This window comes from Anomaloglossus baeobatrachus, chromosome 1, assembly GCF_048569485.1.
Source record: "Anomaloglossus baeobatrachus isolate aAnoBae1 chromosome 1, aAnoBae1.hap1, whole genome shotgun sequence".
NCBI lineage: Eukaryota > Metazoa > Chordata > Amphibia > Anura > Aromobatidae > Anomaloglossus > Anomaloglossus baeobatrachus.
In genome coordinates this window covers 775,077,123-775,104,641 of record NC_134353.1, presented here as the reverse complement: position 1 = coordinate 775,104,641, position 27,519 = coordinate 775,077,123, and the positions used below count along the sequence as shown (strand labels likewise).

The following is a 27,519-nucleotide window of genomic DNA, read 5'->3' as shown; positions in this document are numbered from 1 at the left end:
ATTTTAATGAGCTTTTAGGCCACGAGTCCACCAGTGACTAATCTAGCTATTCTCATGTCCATTTTCTGTGTCCTGTTAGAATGCCCGGCTGGTTCATATGGATACGGATGCCGACAGGTTTGTGATTGTGTTAACAATTCCACATGCGACCACATTACTGGAACCTGTTACTGCAGCCCAGGCTGGAAAGGGACAAGGTGTGACCAAGGTGAGGTGTATGAGAAGCATTCAGTACTATGATAGGACAGATACAGTTAGGTCCAGAAATATTTGGACAGTGACACAAGTTTTGTTATTTTAGCTGTTTACAAAAACATGTTCAGAAATACAATTATATATATATAATATGGGTTTTCACATCCAAATGGGAGAAAGGGTTTAGGAATCATAGCTCTGTAATGCATAGCCTCCTCTTTTTAAAGGGACCAAAAGTAATTGGACAAGGGACTCTAAGGGCTGCAATTAACTCTGAAGGCGTCTCCCTCGTTAACCTGTAATCAATGAAGTAGGTAAAAGGTCTGGGGTTGATTACAGGTGTGTGGTTTTGCATTTGGAAGCTGTTGCTGTGACCAGACAACATGCGGTCTAAGGAACTCTCAATTGAGGTGAAGCAGAACATCCTGAGGCTGAAAAAAAAGAAAAAATCCATCAGAGAGATAGCAGACATGCATGGAGTAGCAAAATCAACAGTCGGGTACATTCTGAGAAAAAAGGAATTGACTGGTGAGCTTGGGAACTCAAAAAGGCCTGGGCGTCCACGGATGACAACAGTGGTGGATGATCGCCGCATACTTTCTTTGGTGAAGAAGAACCCGTTCACAACATCAACTGAAGTCCAGAACACTCTCAGTGAAGTAGGTGTATCTGTCTCTAAGTCAACAGTAAAGAGAAGACTCCATGAAAGTAAATACAAAGGGTTCACATCTAGATGCAAACCATTCATCAATTCCAAAAATAGACAGGCCAGAGTTAAATTTGCTGAAAAACACCTCATGAAGCCAGCACAGTTCTGGAAAAGTATTCTATGGACAGATGAGACAAAGATCAACCTGTACCAGAATGATGGGAAGAAAAAAGTTTGGAGAAGAAAGGGAACGGCACATGATCCAAGGCACACCACATCCTCTGTAAAACATGGTTGAGGCAACGTGATGGCATGGGTATGCATGGCTTTCAATGGCACTGGGTCACTTGTGTTTATTAATGACATAACAGCAGACAAGAGTAGCCGGATGAATTCTGAAGTGTACCGGGATATACTTTCAGCCCAGATTCAGCCAAATGCCGCAAAGTTGATCGGACGGCGCTTCATAGTACAGATGGACAATGACACCAAGCATACAGCCAAAGCTACCCAGGAGTTCATGAGTGCAAAAAAGTGCAACATTCTGCAATGGCCAAGTCAATCACCAGATCTTAACCCAATTGAGCATGCATTTCACTTGCTCAAATCCAGACTTAAGACGGAAAGACCCACAAACAAGCAAGACCTGAAGGCTGCGGCTGTAAAGGCCTGGCAAAGCATTAAGAAGGAGGAAACCCAGCGTTTGGTCATGTCCATGGGTTCCAGACTTAAGGCAGTGATTGCCTCCAAAGGATTCGCAACAAAATATTGAAAATAAAAATATTTTGTTTGGGTTTGGTTTATTTGTCCAATTACTTTTGACCTTCTAAAATGTGGAGTGTTTGTAAAGAAATGTGTACAATTCCTACAATTTCTATCAGATATTTTTGTTCAAACCTTCAAATTAAACGTTACAATCTGCACTTGAATTCTGTTGTAGAGGTTTCATTTCAAATCCAATGTGGTGGCATGCAGAGCCCAACTCGCGAAAATTGTGTCACTGTCCAAATATTTCTGGACCTAACTGTATGTCAGAGTATATGTAAATTGAACTACCGTATTTGTGTTCGTTACCTAGTTGTATTGAATAATGACAATACCAAACAGTTTAACAAGACATATAACACAATGCAATGCATGCATTTCATTATTTTAGTCTTAGTTATAGCAAAGTAGTAAGGCCTGGGCCACACGGGGGCTACTGAGATTCTCGCATGATACTCTGCTTACGCTGGCAGCACAGCAGGAGCCGAGTGTCATGCGAGTGTCACTGCAACTGAGGTCCGATGATGCAATCGTACCAAAGCTGCGGGGGCGGGCCGGCTCTGAGGAGCGGTAGGCCGGTGCTAAGGAGGGGCGGGCCAGCACGGAGGAGGGGAGGGAGGTATTTATCTCCCTCTCTGCTCCATTGCGGGTTATTGCCATTCTCGCACTGCACTCGCGATACACCAGTGTAATGCGAGTGCAGTGTAATCTTTCTCTCGCCCATAGACTTGAATGGGTGCGAGAGAAAGAGTCTCACATTACAATCGCAGCATGCTGCGATTATTTTCTCGGTCCGATTGGGGCCGAGAAAATAATCGCTCATGGGTGCTGGGACATAGGTTGATATTGTTCCGAGTGGAATCTGATGTTTTATCGCATTCTATTCGGTCTGATTTTCATGCCGTGTGGCTTAGGCTTAATATTTCACTGGTTTTAATGTGATTTTTATGAAATTACGTTATTAATGGTGGACTCACAATGAGCATATTATATGTAGAAATTGTAATTATCTGTTCTGTACAACGAGGCGTCCACATTATGAAATAGTCATTTATTGTCTTTTGTACGATAAGTTGATTCATTGTCTCAGCTAATGACCTCTTACTTAATTCACCCCCTCTTATCAGCGTGTGCTAATTAATTTTCTCCCTGCTATTCCCTTCTAGCTGTAATGATAATTGTAGGAAACCTGAACAGCCTGACCCGCACCAGCGCTGCCATCCCTGCTGACACGTACCAGATTGGTGCCATTGCTGGCATCATTATCCTTGTCCTGGTTGTCCTGTTCCTGTTAGCCCTTTTTATTATCTATAGACATAAACAGAAGGGCAAAGAGACAACGATGCCATCTGTATCCTACACCCCCACCGTCCGAGTCCTCAGCACAGATTATACCATTGCAGGTAACAACTTACTATATAAAAAACACTCGGCCTGTTTTTTGTTTTAATTGAGATATTTTTTGCCTGCTTTTTCATTTAATTTGCACCTATATAAAAATGACATTCTATATCTTTTTGCCTGTTTCTTATGTTCATCATTGTGGACAGGGTTTTTGTTTTCTAGATGTTTTCGACTCATTCATCATTTTTTTTTAAGAAGTCGCAAAATTTGTTGCAAATGTTTCCAGTCCCACCATAGTGATTTTATGTAAGCTAGGCATTTTAGGGCAAATTTTGGAGCTATTTAGAGAAATAATACAAAAGAAAAAAGAAAAGTAACTTAAAAAACACAAATGATGAATTGGGGCCCATGTGCCTGTTTTAATTAAACAAATGTAAAACGTTAAATAAGTAAGGCTGGGTTCACATTGCCATAGCCAGTACATTAAGTGACACTCTCATGGCTTATGTCCGAACCCCTGTAAAACAGGAATGGGGCATATGCGCCGACGGGTCCAATGACTGTAGTGATGCTGACGGAGTTGTTGTGCATAATTATCAGCCATAATTTACATTATGTAATCATTTACAGTTACTTATACAGCAAGATGTACATTAAATGTTAGATAATGTATTGTATATGCAGGCAAGAGCAAACATAAGGAAGAATAAAGACATAACATAGATTTGTACTCTGCTCAACTCTTCAGATTATAAACCCTGAGATACAGATGATGTAATGTATTCAGTGGGGAAAAGCTGGTTTTGATGTGATAACACTGGAAATGCTAAGTTTTAAGACCAAAAATATTTAATTTCACACAGATACTCTCCCGCACAATAATGGAGCAAATCCTAACAGCCAGTACTTCTCTAATCCAAGCTACCACACATTGAGTCAGTGCACAAGTGGACCTCACCTTAACAATATGGACAGAATGGTTGTTTCCAAGGTAAGGCATCAAATCTACATGGTTATTTTCCATAACTACTACTTAGGCCGAAAAGAGCTGTAGCACTGAGACCTTTCATTCTCAGCATTGTGAAGGGTACTGAAAGTTGGACCTCAATAATCATAAGATCATGATAAATCCCATTAGTTTATGACATGGGACTAACTGTAACGCTAGATACAGGAAAGTACCAGGCTAAAGGGAAAGGAAGGGAAACACTGTGTCTAGGGGTGGGGAAGATGGTGACCCCTGACCAAACCTACTGCTGGTCCCTGGGGTCCATCACCACCCAAGACAGGTTCTGCACCTATGCGCCAACAGGATACCTGATCCTAGGTATCCCTAGGGCTGGGCCCTAAATAAAGAATGGATGGGGTGAACTCTTTGTCAACCCCACTAAACACTAAAGATAACAAGGAGGACATACAGGGGGAAAATGTATGAACTACGTATCCACAGCTGACTCAGGTAGACGTTCTGGAAAGTAACAGCAATAACACCACAGATGATTACAAGCCACCTGCATGCAACCAGAGCTTGAATGAACTGATAATATCACCAGCACAAGTTCAGGAAAGATAGGAATATTTAAGCACATGGAAAATACTGATAATGAGCAGTTGGATGGAAGGAGGGCTCTGCTGGGTCTTATAGGAGAACAGATAAAAACACAGCAGGAAAGCTACCTAATACAATGAATACTAACAGCAGGAACAATAAAACGTCAGGGAGCATTTTGTGCTGCCAAACGCTGTGACCTTCTATTGCCAGAAACCACATGACTGTCTGTCACCCATGACACACCCGTGACACTAAAGCTGGGTTTACACGCTGCAACATCGCAAAGGACATCGCTGTAATGTCACCGGTTTGGTGACGCAATAGCGACCTCCCTAAGTCTCTGCTAAGTCTCTGGTGAGCGTTCAAACAGGCAAACCTGGCCAACAACGCAACAGCGATCCGGACCTGCAGAGCGACCTAGCTGGTTGTTGGGGACGTTGATAAGCAGCCTTTTGAAAGGGAAGTTGCTAACAAAGTCGCTGAAAAGGCTTCACACACTGAAACTTCATGCTGCACAGCGGGAAACAAAGGACCTAGGAATGGTCCTGAACGATTTGTAACGATTACAACTTCACAGCAGGGGCCAGGTCGCTGGTAGGATTCACACACTGCAACATCGCAAACAACATCGCTATTGCGTCACAAAACCGGTGACGTTACAGCGATGTCGTTTGAGATGTTGCAGTGTGTAAACCCAGCTTAACCCTTTAGCAAGTTTTACCACTGGTATTACTTCCTTTACAAATATCCCCTACATTATCTTCTCCACATAGTCATCTTGATTGTATGAACTCTAATATATTGGCAATGATGGCGACACGTGTATAACATCTTAATGTTAAACTAGAAATTGAACCAACTACTGGAGGAATTCCAGAAATTCTGCTCTTTACTCATGTTCTGCTGGGGTATTTTGAGGCCACAATAATGAGATTCCTGCTGTTTAGATTGACTTGGCATTCATGGAAGTAGTTTTTGGGCTAAAAATACTACACTAGATTTCTCTTCAATGATTACATAGTTACCTCCTCATACCTAAATTTTTTAACACACCAATCAAGGCACCCCCAAAACAAGGCTTTCAAAATTTACATGATTTAGCTTGACCCTCGTGTTGCTCCGTGTGCAAAAGCTGAATCTGGATGTATGTACCTTTATAAAAATCAATCTGTTACTTAAAGGTGTTGTGCACTACTAGGAGAACCCCATCTGATTCCACATTTTCTGAGGTAAAATTAAAAGCATATACTCACCTCCCGTGGCGGCGCTGTTGCATTGGTGTCCTGGCTCACATTCTCTGGGTTCATGGCTGGCCAACTGCAGCTACCGTTGACTTCCTGTTGATTGCTGCTGTGTTTGAAGACAGGAACGGTAATTGGACGAGGGACTCATGTGACGTCACAAAGTAATGAGCCCTGAAAATTTGAGCCAGAACACCACTGGAACGGTGCCGGAACCAGAGGTGAGTATAGGCTTTAAAGGGGTTGTCCTGGTTGTGGACAACCCCTTTACCTTCATATTTTTTTTTGTTTTAAGTCTATCCCTAGAAAATTGACTGCCATCAATGTCTGTTTATATATTAATAGGAGTAGAAAGTACTATCCTCAAAGGACTTTTCTATCAATAAATCAATAGTACCAATTAATTATTTAACATTTTCTTTTTTGTTTGTTAAGTCATTACAAGTACTTCAGACTAAAGCAATAACACTAAGTAGAGTTCCACAAAAATAAAGCATTATTGACTGATTGATTATCATCATCTATTAATGATATGGTAAGATGATATCCTCTAGACCAGTGCTTTTTATATTGATGTGTATAGTAAAGGTTTAGTGCAACTGATCTGCAATAAAAAATTACAATACATTTAGCATTTTCTTTTTTTCAACCAGTCAAAAAGCAGTCAGCTCTTTGTAAACCTCAAGAGTTTGGATCCTGGGAAGAGATCACACACAATTGATTACACAGGAACTCTGCCAGCAGACTGGAAGCAAGGAGGATTTCTGACTGACCATGGTAATGCTAAGGATGCGATATGACCTCTATACACTGTGCACAACAAATGAGTGGCAAATCAGCACTATATAAAACTGAAAAGTAGCTTTATACAGTGTGATTTATTTCACAGTACAGTACTGTATCTGCGCAGGGAGGGAGGTACAGTACTGTACAGGGGTGGGGAGGCCTCTCGTCATGCTTATATTGTGAAATCTTGTTCGTTTACTATGTTATAATTTTTTAAAAATGTCAGCTTTTCTTGCAAAATGCTCTCAAACCAGGTTACTCTTAAGCCAAGGTTCCACAGTATATTATAAACTAGAGTTGAGTAAATCTTACGATATTCAATTTGGCCAGTTTCACTCAATTTGTAGGGTGATAGTGGGAACTTTGCCTGGAAGGCATATATGTCCAGCTGTCATCCAGCTCTTCGATTGGATTAGTTCTGCCTTCCTTGCTTTTCAGCCGCTTCCACTTCTTCTCTCTTCTGGGTCTTCTCTCTCTTTCGTTGACGAGGCCCTACACATCTGTGTTGGGCATGTCACTGGTCATTATGCTTCACCCTCCACGAGGGGTCTAATCAGTTGTGTTGCCAGAAAAAAGAAGACCAAAAGGCTAAAAAAGAACCGATTGTGGAGCCAAGCGATGGTGTGATAGGTATGGGCAAAGCTAAGGAAAGGTGATTATAAGAGTTTATTTTTTTACCCTTTTCTTTCCCTTCAGAATCCAGCAAAGTTGCCTCTAGATGGCCGGATACTGCAGTATAGAGCTTAGCTACCAGACTAAAGGGGGTGTTACACGCAGCGATATCCTGTGAAAGTACCCGCCCCCGTCGTTTGTGCGCCATGGGTAAATCGCTGCGGGTGGTGCACAAAATCATTAGGAGCCGTCACACGGTCTTACCTGCCTAGCGACGTCGATGTTGCCGGCGAACCGCCTCCTTTCTAAGGGGGTGGTTCGTGCGGCGTCACAGCGGCGTCACTAAGCGGCTGCCCAATAGAAGCGGAGGGGCGGAGATGAGCGGGACATAACATCCCGCCCACCTCCTTCCTTCCTCAATGCCGGTGGCTGAAGGTAAGCTGCAGTTCGTCGTTCCCGAGGTGTCACACGTAGCGATGTGTGCTGCCTCGGGAACGACTAACAACCTGCGTGCGCAACAATCAACGATTATTTAAAAAGGAACGACGTGTCAACGATGGATGATAAGGTGAGTATTTTCCATTGTTAGCGGTCGTTCCTTGCTGTCACACGCAACGACATCGCTAACGATGCTGGATGTGCGTCACGGAATCTGTGACCCCGGCGGATCGTTAGATCCTTCGTTGCGTGTAACGGGGCCTTTAGGAAGAGCATTTGCAATGAGACCTATATTTTCATTTGTTCATATTTTAATCATAAGGCTATTCAGTTTGTTATTATTACATAGTTTTTAAATCTGAAGAAAAAAATATCAATTTTACATAAGAACCTAATATTCTTACTTGAGGAAATGAAAAACTCCTGCACTAAGGGGAATGTAGTAAGGTGTCTACAAAATGGTGCAGTAAATAACTTTTTAATCTTATGAAATACAAGTATTTGATATTTCCAGTGCAATTTATATGTATTAGAAGTAAAAGATACTATTACAGCATAATACACTGTTTATTACGTACACTCGTCTGAACCTCTTGGTTTATGGTTTTCCCAGGTCTCTTGAAGAGTTCTGCATATAGCATTAGTAGTTGTTCATTGAGCAGTACTGAAAACCCATATGCAACCATCAAGGACCCACCACTTCTTCTACCAAAACACACAGAGTGTGGCTATGTGGAGATGAAGTCACCGGCACGCCGAGACTCTGCCTATGCAGAGATAAGTAATACCAGCTTGGCCACCAAGAATGTGTATGAAGTTGGTAAGTGTTCCTTTAATTCATTCTGTACTTTTATTTTCCTTTCCTTACTAAAGGAAAAACTGTCAGCAAGTTTATACATATGGAAGTTCTGTAGTGGAATGGCTGTGTAGGCGTTTGTCCCCCCATAAAAGTGACACTTTTTTGTAGCGATCCGATGTGCCAGTCTTAAGAAATCTAGCGTAAAAGGAATACAAATCAAGTGCAAATCTTCATGCAAGTGCACAGGAGGAAGAAGCAGATCAAGTGCATGGTTTCGCCCCAGTGCACTTCCAGGCTGATTTTCATATGGCTTTTAGATTTCTCATGACTGGCACATCGGATCTCTAAAAAAAGGTATGTTTCTAATTGGGGGACAGGCTATACCACTACTTAAGTATGCAAAATGTGCTGACATTTACCGTGTGTCTCATGTAAATTGATGATTTAGTCTGTGTCTTTAATATGAGACATCTTCTTTCTGAATTTTCAATGTAATGTACTTGAATTTAAAATAGAGCAGCATGAACATGATGTCATTCATGGAATCATTAAAGACTAGAGATGGGCGGACCAAGACTGCAAAAATCCGGATCTGCGCGGGTTCAAAAGTACCTGAGCACTGACCCCGGGCCCAGAGTTCTCAGGGAACTCTGGGTAATGTTCTGGGTGCGGCAACTCGAGTAATTAAAAAAAAAATAAAGGAAAGAGAGAGAAAAAAAGGGAAAAACAGGCGGGTTATGCTTACCGAGTCTGTCGCGAGGCTGTACACTGCTTCCGGGCCGCTCATTAACCTCATACACGTGTACTGCTTCTGCCGCCCACCGGCAGTCCCCGAATCTTTGATTGGATGCAATCAGAGGCGCCTCCACCCCGAGTAGCAGCATGCCTGACTGCTTTCAATCCGAAAATGATGGGTATACGGCACTCCTGGTGGTTATAATTGGTGCTCAGATAAGGTCCAAGCCCGTCTTCATATGAAGAAAAGAATCTGGCACTCAAAAATGAAGTGATAGCAAAAAGATCCCTTTTAATTGGGTGAACAAGGTACTAGTCATGCATAATTTCTTTGACGTTTCGGTCAATTAATGACCTTCCTCATATATACACTGTTATAAGTGCTGGGTAGATATATTGCAATCCATTCACCAAAGTGATATTGCTACATCTCATGCCAACCTCCTACACCTGACCTGATCCCACAGCTACCATATTCAGCAGCGTCTCACAGCTGATTGCAATATATCTACCTAGCACTTATGACAGTGTATATATGAGGAAGGTAATTAATTGACTGAAACGTCAAAGAAATTATACACGACTACCTTGTTCATCCAACTAAAGGGATCTTTTTGCTTTCACTTCATTTTTGAGTGCCAGATTCTTTTTTTCATATGCTTTCAATCAGAGACATTGTGTGTGTCTATATTGGTGTAAAAATAAATAAATAAAATTGGCATAAGGTCCCCCATATTATGATACCCAGCACCGATAATGTATATGGCTACAGGCTGCAGCCCCCAGCTGTATCTAGCTGTGTAGCAAAATAAGAGGGACCACATATGGCTTTTTAAAATTATTTAAATAAATAATTTTAAAAATCAGCGTGCGTTCCTCCCCAATTTTGATACCCAGCAATGATAAAGCCAATGCTTATTGGCGCCCCCCCAGCCTACAAATAGCAGCCTGCTGCTGCCCAGGATTATCACATCCCTTAGATGTGACAATCCCGGAACTTTACCCGTCTCATCACGATTGTCCTGGTGCAGTGGCAATCAAGGTAAGAAGGGGTTAAAAACAACTCACAGCTGCCACTAAGCCCTAGATTAGTAATGGGAGGTGTCTATGAAACCCACCATTACTAGTCTGTAAGTGAAAAGAAATAAACACAAACACCAAAAAAATCCTTTATTTGAAATAAAATACACACACCCTCTTTCATCCCTTTATTAACCCCCAAAACACCCACGTCCCTCGTAATCCACACAAGATTGCACGACGATTCCAGCACTGCTACATCTGAATTGACAGCACGCTGGCACAGATATGACCGCCCGCTGTGAGTTTCAGGCAGAGCATGACTGAGCCGCGCAATGAGCGGTGACGTCACTCAGGTTATTTGTTATCACAACTGGAGGTTCCTACAGTCTTCCAACTGTGACGACAGGTAACCTGACGTCAGGTGACCTCATTGAACTGAGTGACCTCACCTCAAGTGAAGTCACTGAGTTCACAGACCTGCATCTCCTGGCAGAAAAAAAGATGCGGATTTGGTGCTAAAATTTCTACACCATATTCCTGCACCCAATCTACAGCTCCTGACAACAAAAAAATGCATCAAAACACCATGAGGTGCAAATTCAGTGCTGAAAGGTTTCCACCAGATTTCAGCACCAAATTTGCACCTGCTGACAGAAAATTTCACCGAAACGGCGTCAAAACCATTTTTGTGCATTTTTTTGCCAAGAGACACAGATATGGTGCTGAAATTTATACAATATATTCCTGCACCCAATCTACACCTCCTGGCAAAAAAATTGCATCACTATTGCATCAAAATCACATTTTTTTGCCAGGAGGTGTACATTGGGTGCAGGTATATAGTGTAGAAATTTTAGCACCAAATCTGTATCTCTTGGCAACAAAAATGTGGTTTTATTCAAGGAGATGCAGGTCTGTGAACTCAGTGACCTCATCGGAGGTGAGGTCATTCAGTTCAATGAGATCACCGGAGGTCAGGTTACCTGCGATCACAGGTGGAGGACCATGGGAACCTCCAGCTGTGACTGCAAATAATCTGAGTGACGTTACCACTCATCGCATGGCTCAGTCATTCTCTGCATGAAGCTCACAGTGGTCAGTCATGTTCTATGCCCGCATGCTGTCACTACAGATGTAGCAGAGTTGGAATCATCATGGGACCTTATGTGGATTATGTTGGACCTGGGTGTTTTGGAGGTTAATTAAGGGGTAAAAGAGTGTGTGTGTATTTTAATTTCAATAAAGCATTTTTTCAGTGTTTGTGTTTATTTCTTTTCACTTACAAATTAGTAATGGGGGTCTCATTGATGTCTCCCATTACTAATCTAGGGCTTAGTGGTAGCTGTCACCAGTTATTAACCGCTTAATGCCTCGATTGCCACCGCACCAGGGCAATCAGGATGAGCTAGGTAAAGTTCCATAATTGTCGCAGCTGATGGATGCAACAATCCCGGGCAGCTGCAGGCTATTATTTTTAGGCTGGAGGGCCCAATAAGAATGAATCTCCCCAGCCTGAGAATACCAGCCACCAGCTGTCAGCTTTATCATGGCTACGTATTAAAATTTTGGGGGGGGACCACACGCCATTTTTTAAAATTATTTACATTTTTTATTTATTTATTTGTTTAAAAAAAAAACCACAGCATGCAATCCTTTTTTGATACAGTACACAGCCAATATAAGTGTACGCCTCGGGGCTGCAGTCTGTAGCTGTATGCTTTATTTGTGCTGGGTATCATAATATGGGGGACCCTATGCCAATTTTCTTATTTATTTTTACAGCAATATAGACACACACAGACAGCGTCTCTGATTGAAAACAGTCAAACACGCTGTCACACAGGGTGTGGGCACCTCTGACTGCAACCAGAGATGTGGGGACTGCCGGTAGGTGGGGAAGTAGCGTTGGAGGCATGCAGCGACTGGTAAATATAATGCACCTGCTCCAATCCCCCTATTCCTTCTACCACCATTTTTAAGCTCCTGATTTGGCTCCTCATAGACTTATATGAGGACCAGCGTCCAGCCAGATATCTGGGATCAATTGTGGGTCCGAAACGGGTTTTTTCTAAACCCGATGAGACATGCGATCCTAGGTATCTGCAAGTCCGCCTATCACTATTAAAGGCATCTCTCAATACAAAAAAAATATTGGGGTACAAAATTAAAAAAAAAGTTCTCAATCACTGATCCCCCTCTGCTCTTGCACTGCCCATTTCTCCATTGGTCTTTATTTATTGATGCTTCAATGATGTTCTGAAAGAGACATGCAGCCGATCACGGGCTGTAGTCAGTCAATAATATGGCCTATGCTGCATCATGAAGTAGAGGCTGGGGGTAGAAAGCATCAAAACCCGAGTGGCAGGGGATCGATATGGGGAGTATGCCTGTGTAGTATATTTTGCTTCCCTGGACAACCCCTTTAAAGAGGTTGTCCACTACTTTTACATTAATGGCCAATCCTTAGGATAGGTCATCGATGTCTGATCGTGTGGGATCTGACACCCCAGCCTCCTCGTTGATCAGCTATTTTCAGTGCCAGCCAAGGCAGTAGGTGGCCAGAAATGCTCAGTTCCGGAGCTGCCCCGTCAACTGATAGTGGCCTCGGTCGGGTACTGTGTATCCTCCTCTCATTCAAATCAATAGGAGGCGGATGTGCAGTACCAGCTGTCTTCCGCAGCCATCCTCACCGAAAAAAGCTGATCAGTGGGGGTGCGGGGTGTTAGATCAGATATTGAATTGGTGATGTATCCTAAGGATATGCCATCAATGTAAAAGTAGTGGATAACCTCTTTGACATCTGATCTCTAATCATTTTCATTTTACCCAGCAGAAAGCTTGCTGTGTCATACAAAAGATAACTCATTTATGGGATAGGAGGGAAGCAATTATTTTAGATAGTTACATTGTTGTTGCTTTTTATTGCAGCACATTATTTTTCAAGGCCACCTAAAATGGTAAGGCACTCTTGACTGAAACGTTTTAGTGTGCATGTATGATTATCTGAAATGGTTTTTTTCTTTTTATTTGGATTATGTTGGTGAGATCTTCTGTGAGGTACAGAGATTCTACATTTTTCACTTATGTTGTGGATAGATGATACATTATTTTTTTGTGAGGCAAAGTCATTTACCTGTCAATGAGATGGTTTTGAACATAAGGGGTACTTTTCACGTTGCGACATCGCTACTGCGATATTGTCGTGGTCAAATCGAAAGTGACGCACATCCAGCGCCAGTAACGACATCGCAACATGTAAAGCCTAGATGCACCGATAAACGATCGCAAAAGCATCGTAAATCAGTGATCTGTGTAGTGTCGGTCATTTCTATAATTTCGCTGCAGCAACAGGTATGATGTTGTTCCTCGTTCCTGCGGCAGCACACTTCACTGTGTATGAAGCCGCAGGAGTGAGGAACATCTCCTACCTGCGTCCAGCAGCTATGCGGAAGGGAGGGTGTGGGCGGGATGTTTACGTCCCGCTCATCTCCGCCCCTCCGCTTCTATTGGCCGCCTGCTGTGTTACGTCGCTGTGATGTCGCACGACCCGCCCCCTTAGGAAGGAGGCGGGTCGTCGGCCAGAGCGACGTCGCAGGGCAGGATAGTGCGTGTGAAGCTGCCGTAGCGATAATGTTCGCTACGGCAGCTATCACAAGATATCGCATGTGCGATGGGGGCGGGTACTATCGCGCTCTGCATTGCTATCATCGGCTAGCGATGTCGTATCGTGCAAAGTACCCCTAAGGCTTAATTTAGAGGAAATCAGTCACATGATCCATTTGCTGCCCGAACCACAGGCATCATGAATAAGAGATCACCTCCTGCATTACAAACAAGTGCTGAGTGTTTTAGAATACAGTGTTTCAGAATAAAACATATATGTTTGTGATGCAGGAGATGGTCTGTGATTCATGGTGCCCGTTGTTCAGGCAGCATGAATCACGTGACAAGTTCTGTTGATGGGAATTGTCCAATTTAAAAAGCAAAACCAAAATAACTCCATGGTACAAAAAAATTACGAGAAGGGCAGGTCAAGACTCTCATCTATTAGTCAGAATGGAGAACATTTTCAAGAAATGTCTCTTACTTGAGGACTTCACATACAAGAAAATAGCACCACAACCAGTAGTACATCCATGATGTACTGTATCATAGAAGAGCAGACAGGGGTCCACACAACTATCCAAGTTTCAGAAAAATTCTCAATGAAAAATGTAGAAAAATCGCAGCAGTCCAATGGTGTAATAAAGATGTAGATTTATTCTCCCAAATATGTGTAGAAACATTTTGTACCTTGTTAGGTCTTTTTTTTAAGCCTGAAAAAGACACAGTGAGGGTCGAAACGTTGCAACATGTCTGCTAGAATAAATCTACACTTTTATCACACCATTGTGTTGGTGGACTTGGTATGTCTGTTCATTATACAGCCTTTTGACATCACTATGGACCATCTAATGTTTTCCCTTGCTTCTACTTTTTATACATGTGGGAGTCAGCTGCACGCCACACTGTGATGAATTTTTCAGCCGACCCTTCTAAGACAAAAGGACTTGGAGTTTGTAGAACCTCTTCCCCTGGTGACAGTTGTGCACATATGTCTTTACTGTTTCCCAAACTGGATATATCTATTAAACCTATTCTAAAAAACTAGAGCTGCAAAAAGCAAATAATAGTTATTGATAGTATATGCAGTATATTGTACATACAATTTATTAAAATGAAAAGAGGTCACCACCCCCAAGCAGCAACATAATATGTAGTACATGAGTGACTATTTTACAATGTTATAGATTAGGAGAAACAATTTGCTATAGAGAAAGAAGTGCTAAGAGCTCATTCGGATGTCTGGTTTTTTTTCTGAAAAACTGACCAATTTTTTTGCTCAGAGTTTCAGCCAACTTTCACTACTTTGGTCCAAGTGTCATCAAATTTTCTTGTACATAAAAAAAATTCTCTTTTCTTATCTAGCAGTCTTTAAAAGCTGTACTGTATCCGAATGCTATCTGAATTTTTTATGGACCCACAGACTTGCGTTGTCAATTTTGATCTGACTCTTGAATCAATAACAGGCATGTCTCTGTGATTTTGCCCAGACATGTGAACAGCCCTGTAGGTGCTATCCATGAAAAACACAGATAATACTCCTACAAGAAAAAGTGAGCCATAATAATAATAATAATTTATTCATTTATATAGCGCTATTGATTCTACAGCACTTTACATACATTGGCAACACTGTCCCCATTGGGGCTCACAATCTATGGTCCCTATCTGCATGTTTTTGGAGTGTGGGAGGAAACCGGGGTACCTGGAGGAAACCCATGGAGATACGGGGAGAAGATACAAACTGCTTGCAGATAGTGTCCTTGGTGGGATTTGAACCCAGGACCCCAGCGCTGCAAGACTGTAGTGCTAACCACTGAGCCACCGTGCTGCCCTGAGGGGCAGATTCATTAAGACTGGCATTGTATACACTAGTCTTAATGAAGAGCTTGCTGGAGTACAATGCACTATGTGTCGTGTGCCACTTAATTAATTTGGCACATCTTCTCAGTGATGTGCACCTCACCAGAAATGCTACTCCGGGGACTGGAGACTTGTGTTGTAATAATCACTGGCACCATTGGTGAATTTTACAAGTAAGCTTATCCATACCCTGACTTCTGGTCATCTTTGCCTTTTTTGTCGAAGCTGCAGCAAACTGGCATGAAAATGTTGAAAGTCATAAAAGTTTTGACTACAACTTCGACTTTTCAAAGCATTTTAAACTAGTTTTCTAGCTGAATTGGCCCTTGAAGGCAGTCTGTCAGCAGGTTTTTGCTACCTCATCTGAGAGCAGCATGACATAGGCAAAGAGATCCTGAAAACAAACATGTATCACTTAGATTCCTGGGTGCAGCTGTTCTGACACAATCACAATTTTTAGTTACGATTTAGCAGAGTTGAGTAACCTTCCCTGCCCTCACCAGGCTCTCAATAGAAATTGTACATTTACAGTGAGGTATCAATCAGAGGAGGAGGTGTGCCGGACTGCCATGTGTGTGATTTTTTTTTTTTTTTTTAGCCCAAGCAATGATATCTGCTGCTTAAACAAACATAGCAAATAAACAACACATTATACCCTGACAAGACAGGCATCTCTGAATTCTTGCAGCATGCTGTCGTCAGCTTACTTAGCAAAAACCGGCTGACAGATTCCCTTTGAATGTCTGTAAAAAAGAAATTTGAAAAAAGCTTTCATAAATAATTACTAAATGGGTTAATTTCATATGATAATAAGTGACGGTACTATATATTTACATTATTTTTCCTTAGAACCTACCGTGAGTCTTGCCCAAGGAGGATTCAACAGTAACTGTAAAGCCAGCCAAGATCTCTATGACCTTCCTAAGAACAGTCACATTCCATGTCACTACGACCTTCTTCCTGTCCGAGACAGCAGTTCATCTACTAAGAATGAGGCAACCAGTGAATGATAGTAGCAATCAATCAAACCCCAGCATACTACGGCTGACTCCTGCTGAACTGTATGCTTCAGTTCACTAGACTGCTATCAAGTGAGACTACTGTCCTCGGCATTACCTGACTGCACCAGCAAAGCTGGAATCCTTGTTTGCCAAGGAAAGGACAAGCCTAAAGATGAGATGGATGAAGTAGCAATGCTGACTTGACAATATACAAGAGCTATTCATTGAGCTCACCGATTTGCTGTATAACAATAGAGAATATTTCCAGCCTTTGAAATACATACCACTAACACTTTGCCCGCACGAGCCGGAAAGCTTTCATTCCATAGATCCGCATTGATCAGTTCTAATTTCCTGATGGTGAAAATACATTTTTTAGATTGTTCTTTCATTTGCACTGACCTGGCTTTGTTATACAAGTCAGTGAGTGTGTGTATAATAGTACTGTGTATTAGTATGTTAGAGGTGCTGTGGCGGTACAACTCAACTGAATGGAGATTTGAAGACCACATGTTAAACCATTACATGAGACGTAAGCCAGGGTTTAGTCGGTGAGTGGCAGTATTTGTGTGTACATATGTAAAAACCCTGGAGGTGTCTACCACATTTTATTATTGTATGGTAGTTCCACTGTGGGCGTTATTTATACTTATTTTGAGGAATCCTTCACAAATCAAACTTGATGCTTTAGTTTAACAAAACTAAAATGGGTAATATGTTTCAGGGTATACAGTATATAGAAGGATGGCTTTAACCATCATATAGAGATCGCAAATAGTTTTATGAATGAATCGGGGACAAGACAGACTAAAACGTCGCTAACGTAAAGCTCGCTGATTCTACATTAAAACTACATGACACAGTCACACATTATGGTAAAATAAGGTGTGAAGAGCACAGTATGTGTTTAAATGTTTTTTTGACTCTTCAATAAATGGCTTACCTGTAGGACGGGCCATCAGTGTATGACCGGTGGGGATCTTCACTGGTCTACAGAACAGGGCTGAGTTGAATTTTAAGGCCATAACTATCCTGAGAAAAAGGCCTAAGAAACCCTTTAAAATTGCAAATTAGCATACTGTTTATTTACACAAGGTAAACAGAGTAATGTATAATTACATCAAAATTACCTTCTAAGAAGTCGTTTTGTGAACCAGGAATCTGTTTATAAGAATAGCTTTGTAATTTTAGGGATATTGCCAGAACCCACAAAATTGCAGATTCCATTCTGGGTAATGACTGGGTAAACAGCTGCACATTGTAAAAGGAAGGGCAGATTACTGCACAAAATATAATTTTAGAACTCAAGTAGGAATCTTACATTTTCTCGGTCTCATTGACGGGATGTTGACTTTATGAGCCGAAAGGAATTTCTTCCAATTATTTTCTATGTACATTGGAATTAAGATGCTACGTACTAATGAGAAACCTAGATACCTGCAGCAAATTGTGGTTGGCCATTAACCTTCAGGACTCATGGGACTATTTTAACTGCCAAATATCTCTTCACATATTTGGATCACTATTTTTTTTTTTTTGGGGGGGGGGAGGGGTTTGCATTATGCAAGGTGCATATCAGCAACTATCACCAGTTATTTCTCCTGAGGCTGTATAGTGAACCTGCCAATCGTTGTACAAGACCAGTGTTATTAATCTGAGGTTTTTTTAATATGTGTTGTATTATAGCAAATACTTTACAGTGCCATGTGTAGATTATTTTTATGCTACAAACTGAATTCCTGTGCATACTTAAGGTACCTTTTATTTTATTTTCTTTTATAATGAAATTAGATTTTATGCTTTATGCTTAAGCTGGACTTTTGCATAGCTCTTTACTGTTAATCTTTTTTTACCTTTTTGTTCTAATTTTTCGATCCAAGAACCTTCTTTTGTATTCTTTACTTCAGTATTGCTTGCAAAGTATATTCTTACACAATTTAATTTGGGTCAATTTTCCAGTCAACTAAAAAACAAATATATTGCCATATGGTATAATTAAAATGTATAACCTTAGGGGCAAGGTATTGATTCTGCATGTATTTCTTTTTTTTATGACTGAGAAAACTTGAATTGAGCCAAACCTTTACGTTCTAAGTTTGGTTGAGGAGAAGGTCTGTAGTGATAACTATTGGAGGGAGCAATATTAGAAATCAATATTGACTCTTTAAAGAGCCATGTAGGATGACTTAAAGGGAATCTCTAAGCAGGATTTCACACCCCAAACTATTTATTCAAATACAGTATATACTTCTTTCAAAGACAAGCCCATTAATACCTTAATCTAGCAAATCTATTTCTCCATTACTAGGAAAGCAGAGTTTCAATTGTTATGCAAATGAGGCTGAAGAGCTATTTGTAGATCTGAAGCCTCTGATCTCCAGCTCTATTCCCCCCTCAGCCCCCCTCCTCCTTCTTGACTGAGAACCCCTTTGCCTGAAGTCACACAGCATAGAGAGTGTTTGATTTGTCCTGATAAAGAAGCCTTGAGGGCTTTGAACCGCGTTGACTAATAAATCTTACTATAATCTACATGGTTTAGATTGTTTGGAAGCACGGAGGTTTTAACCCTTTCTTTTACTTTATTGTTTGATCTCCACGTGGGTTCTGCGGCAACCTACAAGCCTTTATGGTGGTTGTGACTCACAACCACAGAAGGTGAGCCTCTCCTATATATTATTTACTGTTTATATATTGGATAAGACCCTAGTTGAGCAATTTTTCTTTCCAGCTATATTTGACCATAGAGACTGTTAGACAAGCAGGAGGAGATAGTGCTTGGTGAGGATTAGATCTGGAGTGACAGAGGCTTCAGATCTATAGCCTTTTACATTTCATCCTCTTTTACATTTCAATGCAAATGCTGATTTAGTAACGGTTGATCGGACCGGCCATACAAAGGTATTGCTGGACTTGTCTCTGAAAGAGCTACATGCACATAGAAATAGTTTAAGTGTTGAAATTATGTTGATATATTACCTTTACGTCATAAAGCCAAAACAGATTCTTCAACAAAATGAAAAGATACTCCATGTTCTCCTGTTAGAGAAGATTTTGGTTTTCCAAGAGACTGTTCTCTAGCTTTTTGAAGAGGTTATTTGCATACCTTTTCCCAGGGACCACTGCCTGGCCTGTAAGCTTCCCTACACAGTTTTGACACTCTGCTCAATGAGAAACGTTACCTCCCAGATTTGAATTTGGAGGAAAAGTATAATAATAATAATATATGAAGAAGAATTAAGGATGGTCCAAATTATGTAAATCATTTTTTGCAATTTTGTATTGTGCCTAAAATTTAAGGGTGCTGATGAATGACTGTATTTTATGTAATTGTACTGTGCTATTGCCGTTATTTTTCTGATCTGTGGCATGTCTAAAATGCACCATTTTGTAGGCCAAACCAATGTTTATGAGAATAGAGCCTATGATTCCTAAATGACTGTAGAATGACTCCTAAATTTAGGTGAAAAGGTATAGAATGCGACTATCCTCCAAAACCTAGAATGCCTAAACCTTAAAAACAATATTATACTGATTCACTTTTCTTTAAGGCCTCTTTACACACTGCGATATTGGTACCGATATCGCCATCGTGCGTACCTGCCCCCATCTGTTGTGCGACACGGGCAAATCGCTGCCTGTGTTGAACAACATCGCCCGGACCTGTCACACTACTTACCTTCCTAGCGACGTGGCTGTGACCGGCGAACCGCCTCCTTTCTAAGGGGGCGGTTCGTTCAGCGTCACAGCAACGTCACTGCAGCGTCACTGAACCGCCGCCCAATAGAAGCGGAGGGGCAGAGATGAGCGGAACGAACATCCCGCCCACCTCCTTCCTTCCGCATTGTGGCCGGGAGTCAGGTAAGGAGAGCTTCCTCGTTCCTGCGGTGTCACACGGAGCGAAGTGTGCTACTGCAGGAACGAGGAACAACTTTGTTACTGCTGCAGTAACAATATTTGAGAATGGACCCCCATGTTGCCGATGATCGATTTTGCACGTTTTTGCGACGATGCAAAATCGCTCATAGGTGTCACACGCAACGACATCGCTACAGCGGCCGGATGTGCGTCACAAAATCGGTGACCCCAATGAGATCGCTGTAGCAATCTCATAGCGTGTAAAGTCCGCTTTAGTCTTCTTCATTATCCAAGAGGTGTATATGCGACTGAACAGTAGGTTTACCTCACCATATTTATAATAAATTAGAATAGAAAAACTATTTCCATACTTTCAATGTTACTATAGTTGTTCTAATCTCAAGTCTGTAAAGTTCATACATAGAAGACTGACTTTCATAATGATAAAGGGCTTAAAACAATTGTGCAGGATTACAAAACACAGATGTTTTCCATAAAACAGCACCACACCTTAGTATGGGTTGTGTTGATCATTTCAGTACAGCTTCATTAAAGTGTGTAGGAGTTGCAATACTACACACAACCTGTGAACAGATGTGGTGCTATTTGTTAGAAGAAAGTTGCCTTGTTTGTTTCATCCTTGATTATAGTATCTCTTTAAATTCTATACAATGATATAAAATGAGCATTTGTGTGGAGTTATTCATTGTCATTTTTTCCATTTACATTTACATTTTTCTACTGAAATAATTTGTTTTGTTTTCACTGTAAATTGAAGGTTGAATTTTTTTGTATGAAGTTCATTTGTTCATCTGTTTTACAATTAAAAGAATTATATAGTGAAAAGTTAGCTGAACAACTAATTACTTCCATGTAATAAACCATTATAAAATCCATATGCGTTCAAATCCCGAGCTAAAGAACTTGTGGCTTGGCATCTCAAAGTAATTAGAACTCTGTTTTGTGAGTTCTTTAATTGTAACTTAAAAAAACAACCTCTTGGGTGTTATAAGTTATAGGGTGCCCCAACAAGAATGTTAACAGTTATTTCGGATATGCTAGACAAATCCCCTGGAACTTCAGGGAGGCTACAATAAAAAGAAGAGATTTGAATTTTTGGAACAGCTGGAAACTATTAGGATACCAAAAGCCTCCCAGAACTACCTGAATATTTCCAGTTTATGATGCTCGAATGCTGCGTCATGAGACTTAGATACACGTTCAAGGGACTGGAACAGTTTTGCTCACTGCCATTTGGCCACACAAATACCTCTCCTAAGTGTTGTTACCTTCAAAACAGCTATTTTTGGCCAAGAAAAGCTATCATGGTCTGTAAAAAGAGGATGTGGTTTGTGAAAAGGGAGTGTTTATCCCCCAAAAAACAATTAGGCTTAGCGCACTGCAATCTTAAGTCTCCTGGAAAATAGTTTCTAAAAGTTGACAAGTATGGTCTAAAATAATGGAACATTGATATTGAATGGAGTATTTCAGGGAGATAAAAAAATCTTCTAATGACCATGACCTCATAAACTATAAAGATGGCATCCATAGTGCTGTTCCTCCCCCTCACACTACCTGTAATTAAGTGTGATGTTGGAGCTGCTTCTTAGTGCTACCCCTCCCTTCTGGGACAGGGGGCATGGCCTGCTACCTGTGGTTAGTAACAGCCAGCCCCCTGATTGTCTGTTTCCCTGCAGTTCGAGAAAAAGGGGTGTGACAGGTTGTAACCACACACCCAGTTCTTGGACTGCAGGTACACAAATATTATCAGGGGGCTGGCTGTTACCAACAGCATGGAACAGACCACACCCCTGATGTGTGATGTAATGTCTCAGAAGGGAGGGGGCACGCCAAAGAGCAGCTCCAGTGTCACACTGAATTACAGGTACTGTGATGGAAGGAATAACACTATGGATCTCATCTTCATAGTTTGCATGCATGGCCATTAGAATAATTTTATATCTACCCACTGTACGCCTTGAAAGGTTTCAGGGTTGTAGCTCTATTTGAAATAAATCTGTTGAACACCACTGTACGAGGAAGGTGGTCTGTTATATAGCAATAAAAAAGAGGTACTGTACACTTGTGTCATAATTCAAACCTTAAACAGTTTCCATCCTTTTATTAAAGATTGAATAACCTTCTAAATAGGGATACAAAGAAGCCATACCTGTGATCTCATTGTTTAGAAATAATATGATACTGTATGAGTGTTTTTTTTGTTTTAGCTTATTGTGTGTGTATATACATCAGTTATTGTGTTACAAGATGGAGGACACTGTTTGTACTTCAGCCGGTTTGAGGAAGCTTGGTACCCTGTTATTTTAATGCTCTTGTCAAAAAAACAAAACAAAAAAAAGTCTTTATTAAGATATTTTTGTACTTCTTCCACAATAAAATCTATATTGTTTAAACACAACATGATATATCATGAAATAATTTCATTTATTGTTAGAATTCCTGCAATATGCTGACGGACCATCGTGACAAATGATGTTCCCTATGGTTAAGTGGTATGGAAATTTTAACACTCCGTGGATAATAGTTTGATTTCTCTATAGATCACCAAATTCTTTAAGGCATGTTTTGAAATATGGCTCAATTATTGTTTCTCCAAGATTTTGCACCAATCTGGAAGAATAGGAACAGTATGGGAATAGATGCACTGTTTTGTACAAAGTATACGAATTTCTGCTCAACAATTGCCACTGCAAAAATATGTTGGTCTATACATGTGTTTTTAAAGCTTGAGGTATCTCTGTTAAACACAATGGACAATAAAGCCACTAATATTACATGAATTGGACATGTTGTGGTTTGCAGACTATTCTGTAACTAAAATCTTAAATAAATAATTGTGCTTTTTTTTACATTTTATTATATTTGTTGAATTCATGATTTTTTTTTCGTAAACCAATAGCATTCTCAGGCTTTTCTCTAACATTTGTCTTAAATTCATGAAACTTCTTGGTAAGCCAAAAATATATCTTTAGAAAAGTGTCCAGGATTCTAGTAGCCAAAGGATCAACTTATCCAGGGTCTTGCCAATAATAGCTATGTATCTGTTTTGTCTCACCTGGTGAGAAGGATCTTTAATGCCCTTGGTCCAGATGGGCAGTTATTATGCAGCTCAGACAGATGACGTTTGTGCTACAGGGAGATCTATATGGAACAAAGGAAGCTGTTGTGGAAGTACGGCAACAGAAGGAGCAAATGGGAATCACGGGCTCCGATCAAGATTATGGCAACAGGTATAACAGAATTGTAATCCGCAAAGAGGTAAAAGGAGAATCAGTAATTAGAAACTGTTGAAGAAGAGTTAACTTTGTCACACAGCCCAATACACAGCTGCCAGTGATACAGCACAGTTGACTCAGTGCTATAGAAAAGCTAAGCTTGCCACTGAGTTCAGTAGAGAGCTGGTAGCTGTATGGTAGGTTTGACTCATCAATATTACAGAGCTGAGTTTGTCATAGAGTCCAAACAAAAAAAATCAGTAGTGTAGCAGAGTTACCCAGCGATATAGCCGACCTGGGTTTGACAGAGTTCAAGGCAGAATTGACCAGTGGTATAGCAGAATTACCCAGTAATGTAGAAAAGATGGGTTTACCAAGAGGTCCAAGGGCTAAAGCAGTTCATTATAATGGCATAGATCCCAATTACCTGAATACTCAGATGTCAAAGAGTAGAGATAGCTGGCCTAGGCAGGAGGAGGACACAGAGCTCAGTGCTGTAGCCAAGACGGGTGAGAAAAAGCTATCTGCCTTCTGTCCAAAAATGAAACAAATATGGGGAGCTGCTGCTGTTTTGAAACCTTGCAGGCTAATCAAATGCAACTTGGTATCCGCAGTCTATTCCAATCACATAATGCTCCTTCCCTTCTGAACCTTGAGTGACCAAACTATTTCAGACCAGATATGGGATATTGTTATACTCAGGAGAACTTGCAAAACGAATTGTGTAGCCCATTTTCTTCTGTTAGGCCTCGTTCAGACATTTGTGTTTGATGTACAAATGTCATCAGTATTTGGATCAGACTTTTTTCAGTGTTTTCTCCTTGCGTCAGTTTATACCATCAGACTTTTGTGACGCTCTTGGACTAGTCAGGTCGTCACAGGGTACTGCATGCTCTTTATCTCCCAGTGCAGTACTCAACCCCTCTTTGTTTCGAGTTCCCAACTTGCAGCACTGCCTCCATCAGCATCCAAAAATCCCAATCACACCTCGCACCACACCCTGTCAGGCACACCAGTGGGCTGCTAAGCTGGAATAGGGCCGCCCACCTAGGCGTAAGGCACGGAGGTGGGAGGTGACAAGCGAGTTGGCTCCAGGGGAGCGAAGTGAGAGGAGAGTTGAATGGTAGCCCTCAAGTAGTTTGGAGCTTGGGGGAAGCTGGGAGTTGGAGCTCCCAGGGGAGGAGAAGATTGGGTTGCAGACGGTGGTCTGGACCCAGAGGAGTCGGACACCCGGTCGCGGGATATTGGGACTAGGTACCTGGATTTAGTCTTGGAGGACGGTCGGTAGCTCAAGTACAATAGCCGGTTTGGGGCCGAAAGCACGTCAGGGTACTGGACCCTAGGTCGGGGAGAGGCTTCAAACAACCCGGCAACTAACCTGCGGAGGATAAGACCTTTATGGACTGTCACCACGAAGCTCAGAGATCGGGGGCACTAGCGCAACAAGTGGAATAGGGCTTTCCAACCAAAGCAGCCCACTGAAATCCCAAGCGTGAGATCCTGAGAACACAGCTTCTATACACCAAAAGTGGGGAGCAGGGCCTAGACAGCTTCAAGCTTACGGGCCACTTGGTACTCCCAACGGCAGTGGCGGTACTCCGTTACCGCACACCACGGGTGGCATCACAAACTATCTAATTCCCTGTAAATAACCCCCCATCACATTTTAGAGTGACCCTGACCCCCCGGGTCCGGAGAACCTCGAGCCAAGAGCAGAGACACCCGGATCCGAGCGGTTCGACTGCTGCTGGAGCGGCACACTTTCATCAGTGTTTTTCTTGTGTGTCTAATATACTACAAAGCTTCTCCTATACATTGTAACTACTGATGAGCGAGTACTAAAAAGCTCGGGTGCTCGAGGCTCGGGCCGAGCATCCCAAGATACTCGTGTACTCGGCCAGAGCACCGAGCCCAATGTTATCCTATGGGAGACCCGAGTATTTTTCTGAAATGACGCCCGGCAGCATGTAGAAACCCTAAAAATGTCACAAAAGTCTCATAAGAGTGCGCAAATGACATGGCAACAGCATGGGGAAGACCCCTTGAAGCATTTATCACTCAAAAGTCACAGCTGTGAATAATTTTGTCCGAGTTTTACGCCATTTTTACGGACTCATCAGAAAACCTTCCAAAATGACACCAAAATGAATTTTCATGGCGGAAATGTTAAGGGCGCATACCCAATAGTGAGATAGAGCTGGTGTATGTTACTTTTTGAGATTAATACATGAAAGATTTTACGTAAAACATTGTGTGGCACTCCGATGTCCAAAACGCACGTTTTGTGCTTTTTACTAGCGATGTCGGTCATTTTTTTTTTTCATTCTATCTCCCGTCGGTCGGTCTCGCTCTGTCGGTCTCTCTCTGTCTTGTCTGTCTCCCTCTCACAGTCTGTCGGTCATTCTCCCCCCTCTCTCTTACTTACCGTTCCCCGATCACTGCCGCGGCGCTGCACAGCTGTTCACTAAACTCCAGCGGCTTTTCCTCTTTTGAAAAAGCCGGCCGCTCATTAAACAATCTCGTATTCCCTGCTTTCCTGCTTTTCGGCGCCTATGATTGGTTGCAGTGAGACACGCCCCCACGCTGAGTGACAGGTGTCTCACTGCACCCAAACACAGCAGCCGGTGGGTGTGTGTATACTGTGCAGTGAAATAAATAATTAAATAATTTAAAAAAATGGCGTGCGGTCCCCCCAATTTTAATACCAGCCAGATGAAGCCATACGGCTGAAGGCTGGTATTCTCAGGATGGGGAGCTCCACGTTATGTGGAGCCTCCCAGCCTAACAATATCAGTCAGCAGCCGCCCAGAATTGCCGCATACATTATATGTGACAGTTCTGGGACTGTACCTGGCTCTTCCCGATTTACCCTAGTGCGTTGGCAAATCGGGGTAATAAGGAGTTAATGGCAGCCCATAGCTGCCACTAAATCCTAGATTAATCATGTCAGGCGTCTCCCCGAGATTCCTTCCATGATTAATCTGTAAATTACAGTTAAAAAACACACACACACGAAAAATCCTTTATTAGAAATAAAAAACAATAACAAAGTCCCTCATCACCAATTTATTAACCCCGACAAACCCTCCATGTCCGGCGTAATCCACGGACCTCCAGCGTCGCATCCAGCTCTGCTGCATGCAGGTGACAGGAGCAGCAGAGGACACCGCCGCCGCTCCGGTCAGCTTCACACAGCAACTGAGGTGAGTATAGCGATCAGCTGAGCTGTCACTGAGGTCACCTGGATGCAGCGGTGGCCGCGGGTAACCTCAGTGACAGCTCAGCTGATCACGCTACTCACCGCCGCTCCGGTCAGCTCCATGCAGCAACTGAGGTGAGTATAGCGATCAGCTGCTGTCACTGAGGTTAATCTCGGCACCGCTGGATCCAGCGGTGGTTGTGAGTTACCTGACTGACAGCAGCTGATCGCTATACTCACCTCAGTTGCTGTGTGAAGCTGACCGGAGCGGCGGTGTCTTCTGCTGCTCCTGTCACCTGCATGCAGCAGAGCTGGATGCGACGCTGGAGGTCCGTGGATTACGCCGGACATGGAGGGTTTGTCGGGGTTAATAAATTGGTGATGAGGGACTTTGTTATTGTTTTTTATTTCTAATAAAGGATTTTTCGTGTGTGTGTGTTTTTTAACTGTAATTTACAGATTAATCATGGAAGGAATCTTGGGGAGACGCCTGACATGATTAATCTAGGATTTAGTGGCAGCTATGGGCTGCCATTAACTCCTTATTACCCCGATTTGCCAACGCACTAGGGTAAATCGAGAAGAGCCGGGTACAGTCCCAGAACTGTCGCATCTAATGTATG

The 27,519-nt window shown here is 42.0% G+C and overlaps 1 protein-coding gene across 2 annotated transcripts in view; it reads left to right on the top strand.

Moving 5' to 3' along the window:
- MEGF10 (multiple EGF like domains 10) overlaps positions 1–23,338 on the top strand; it is a 176,812-nt gene extending 153,474 nt beyond the window's left edge. The window contains exons 19-25 of one of the 2 annotated variants that reach the window (XM_075324747.1): positions 80–208; positions 2,776–3,012; positions 3,817–3,944; positions 6,400–6,523; positions 8,196–8,402; positions 13,068–13,096; positions 16,455–16,552. In XM_075324747.1, the coding sequence (XP_075180862.1) occupies positions 80–208; positions 2,776–3,012; positions 3,817–3,944; positions 6,400–6,523; positions 8,196–8,402; positions 13,068–13,096; positions 16,455–16,466 (866 nt within the window). In that variant the 3' untranslated portion in view covers positions 16,467–16,552. Of the gene's footprint in view, positions 1–79; positions 209–2,775; positions 3,013–3,816; positions 3,945–6,399; positions 6,524–8,195; positions 8,403–13,067; positions 13,097–16,454 lie in introns of both variants that reach the window. The other variant, XM_075324739.1, reaches the window with a different exon arrangement.
- Positions 23,339–27,519: the final 4,181 nt, after the last annotated feature.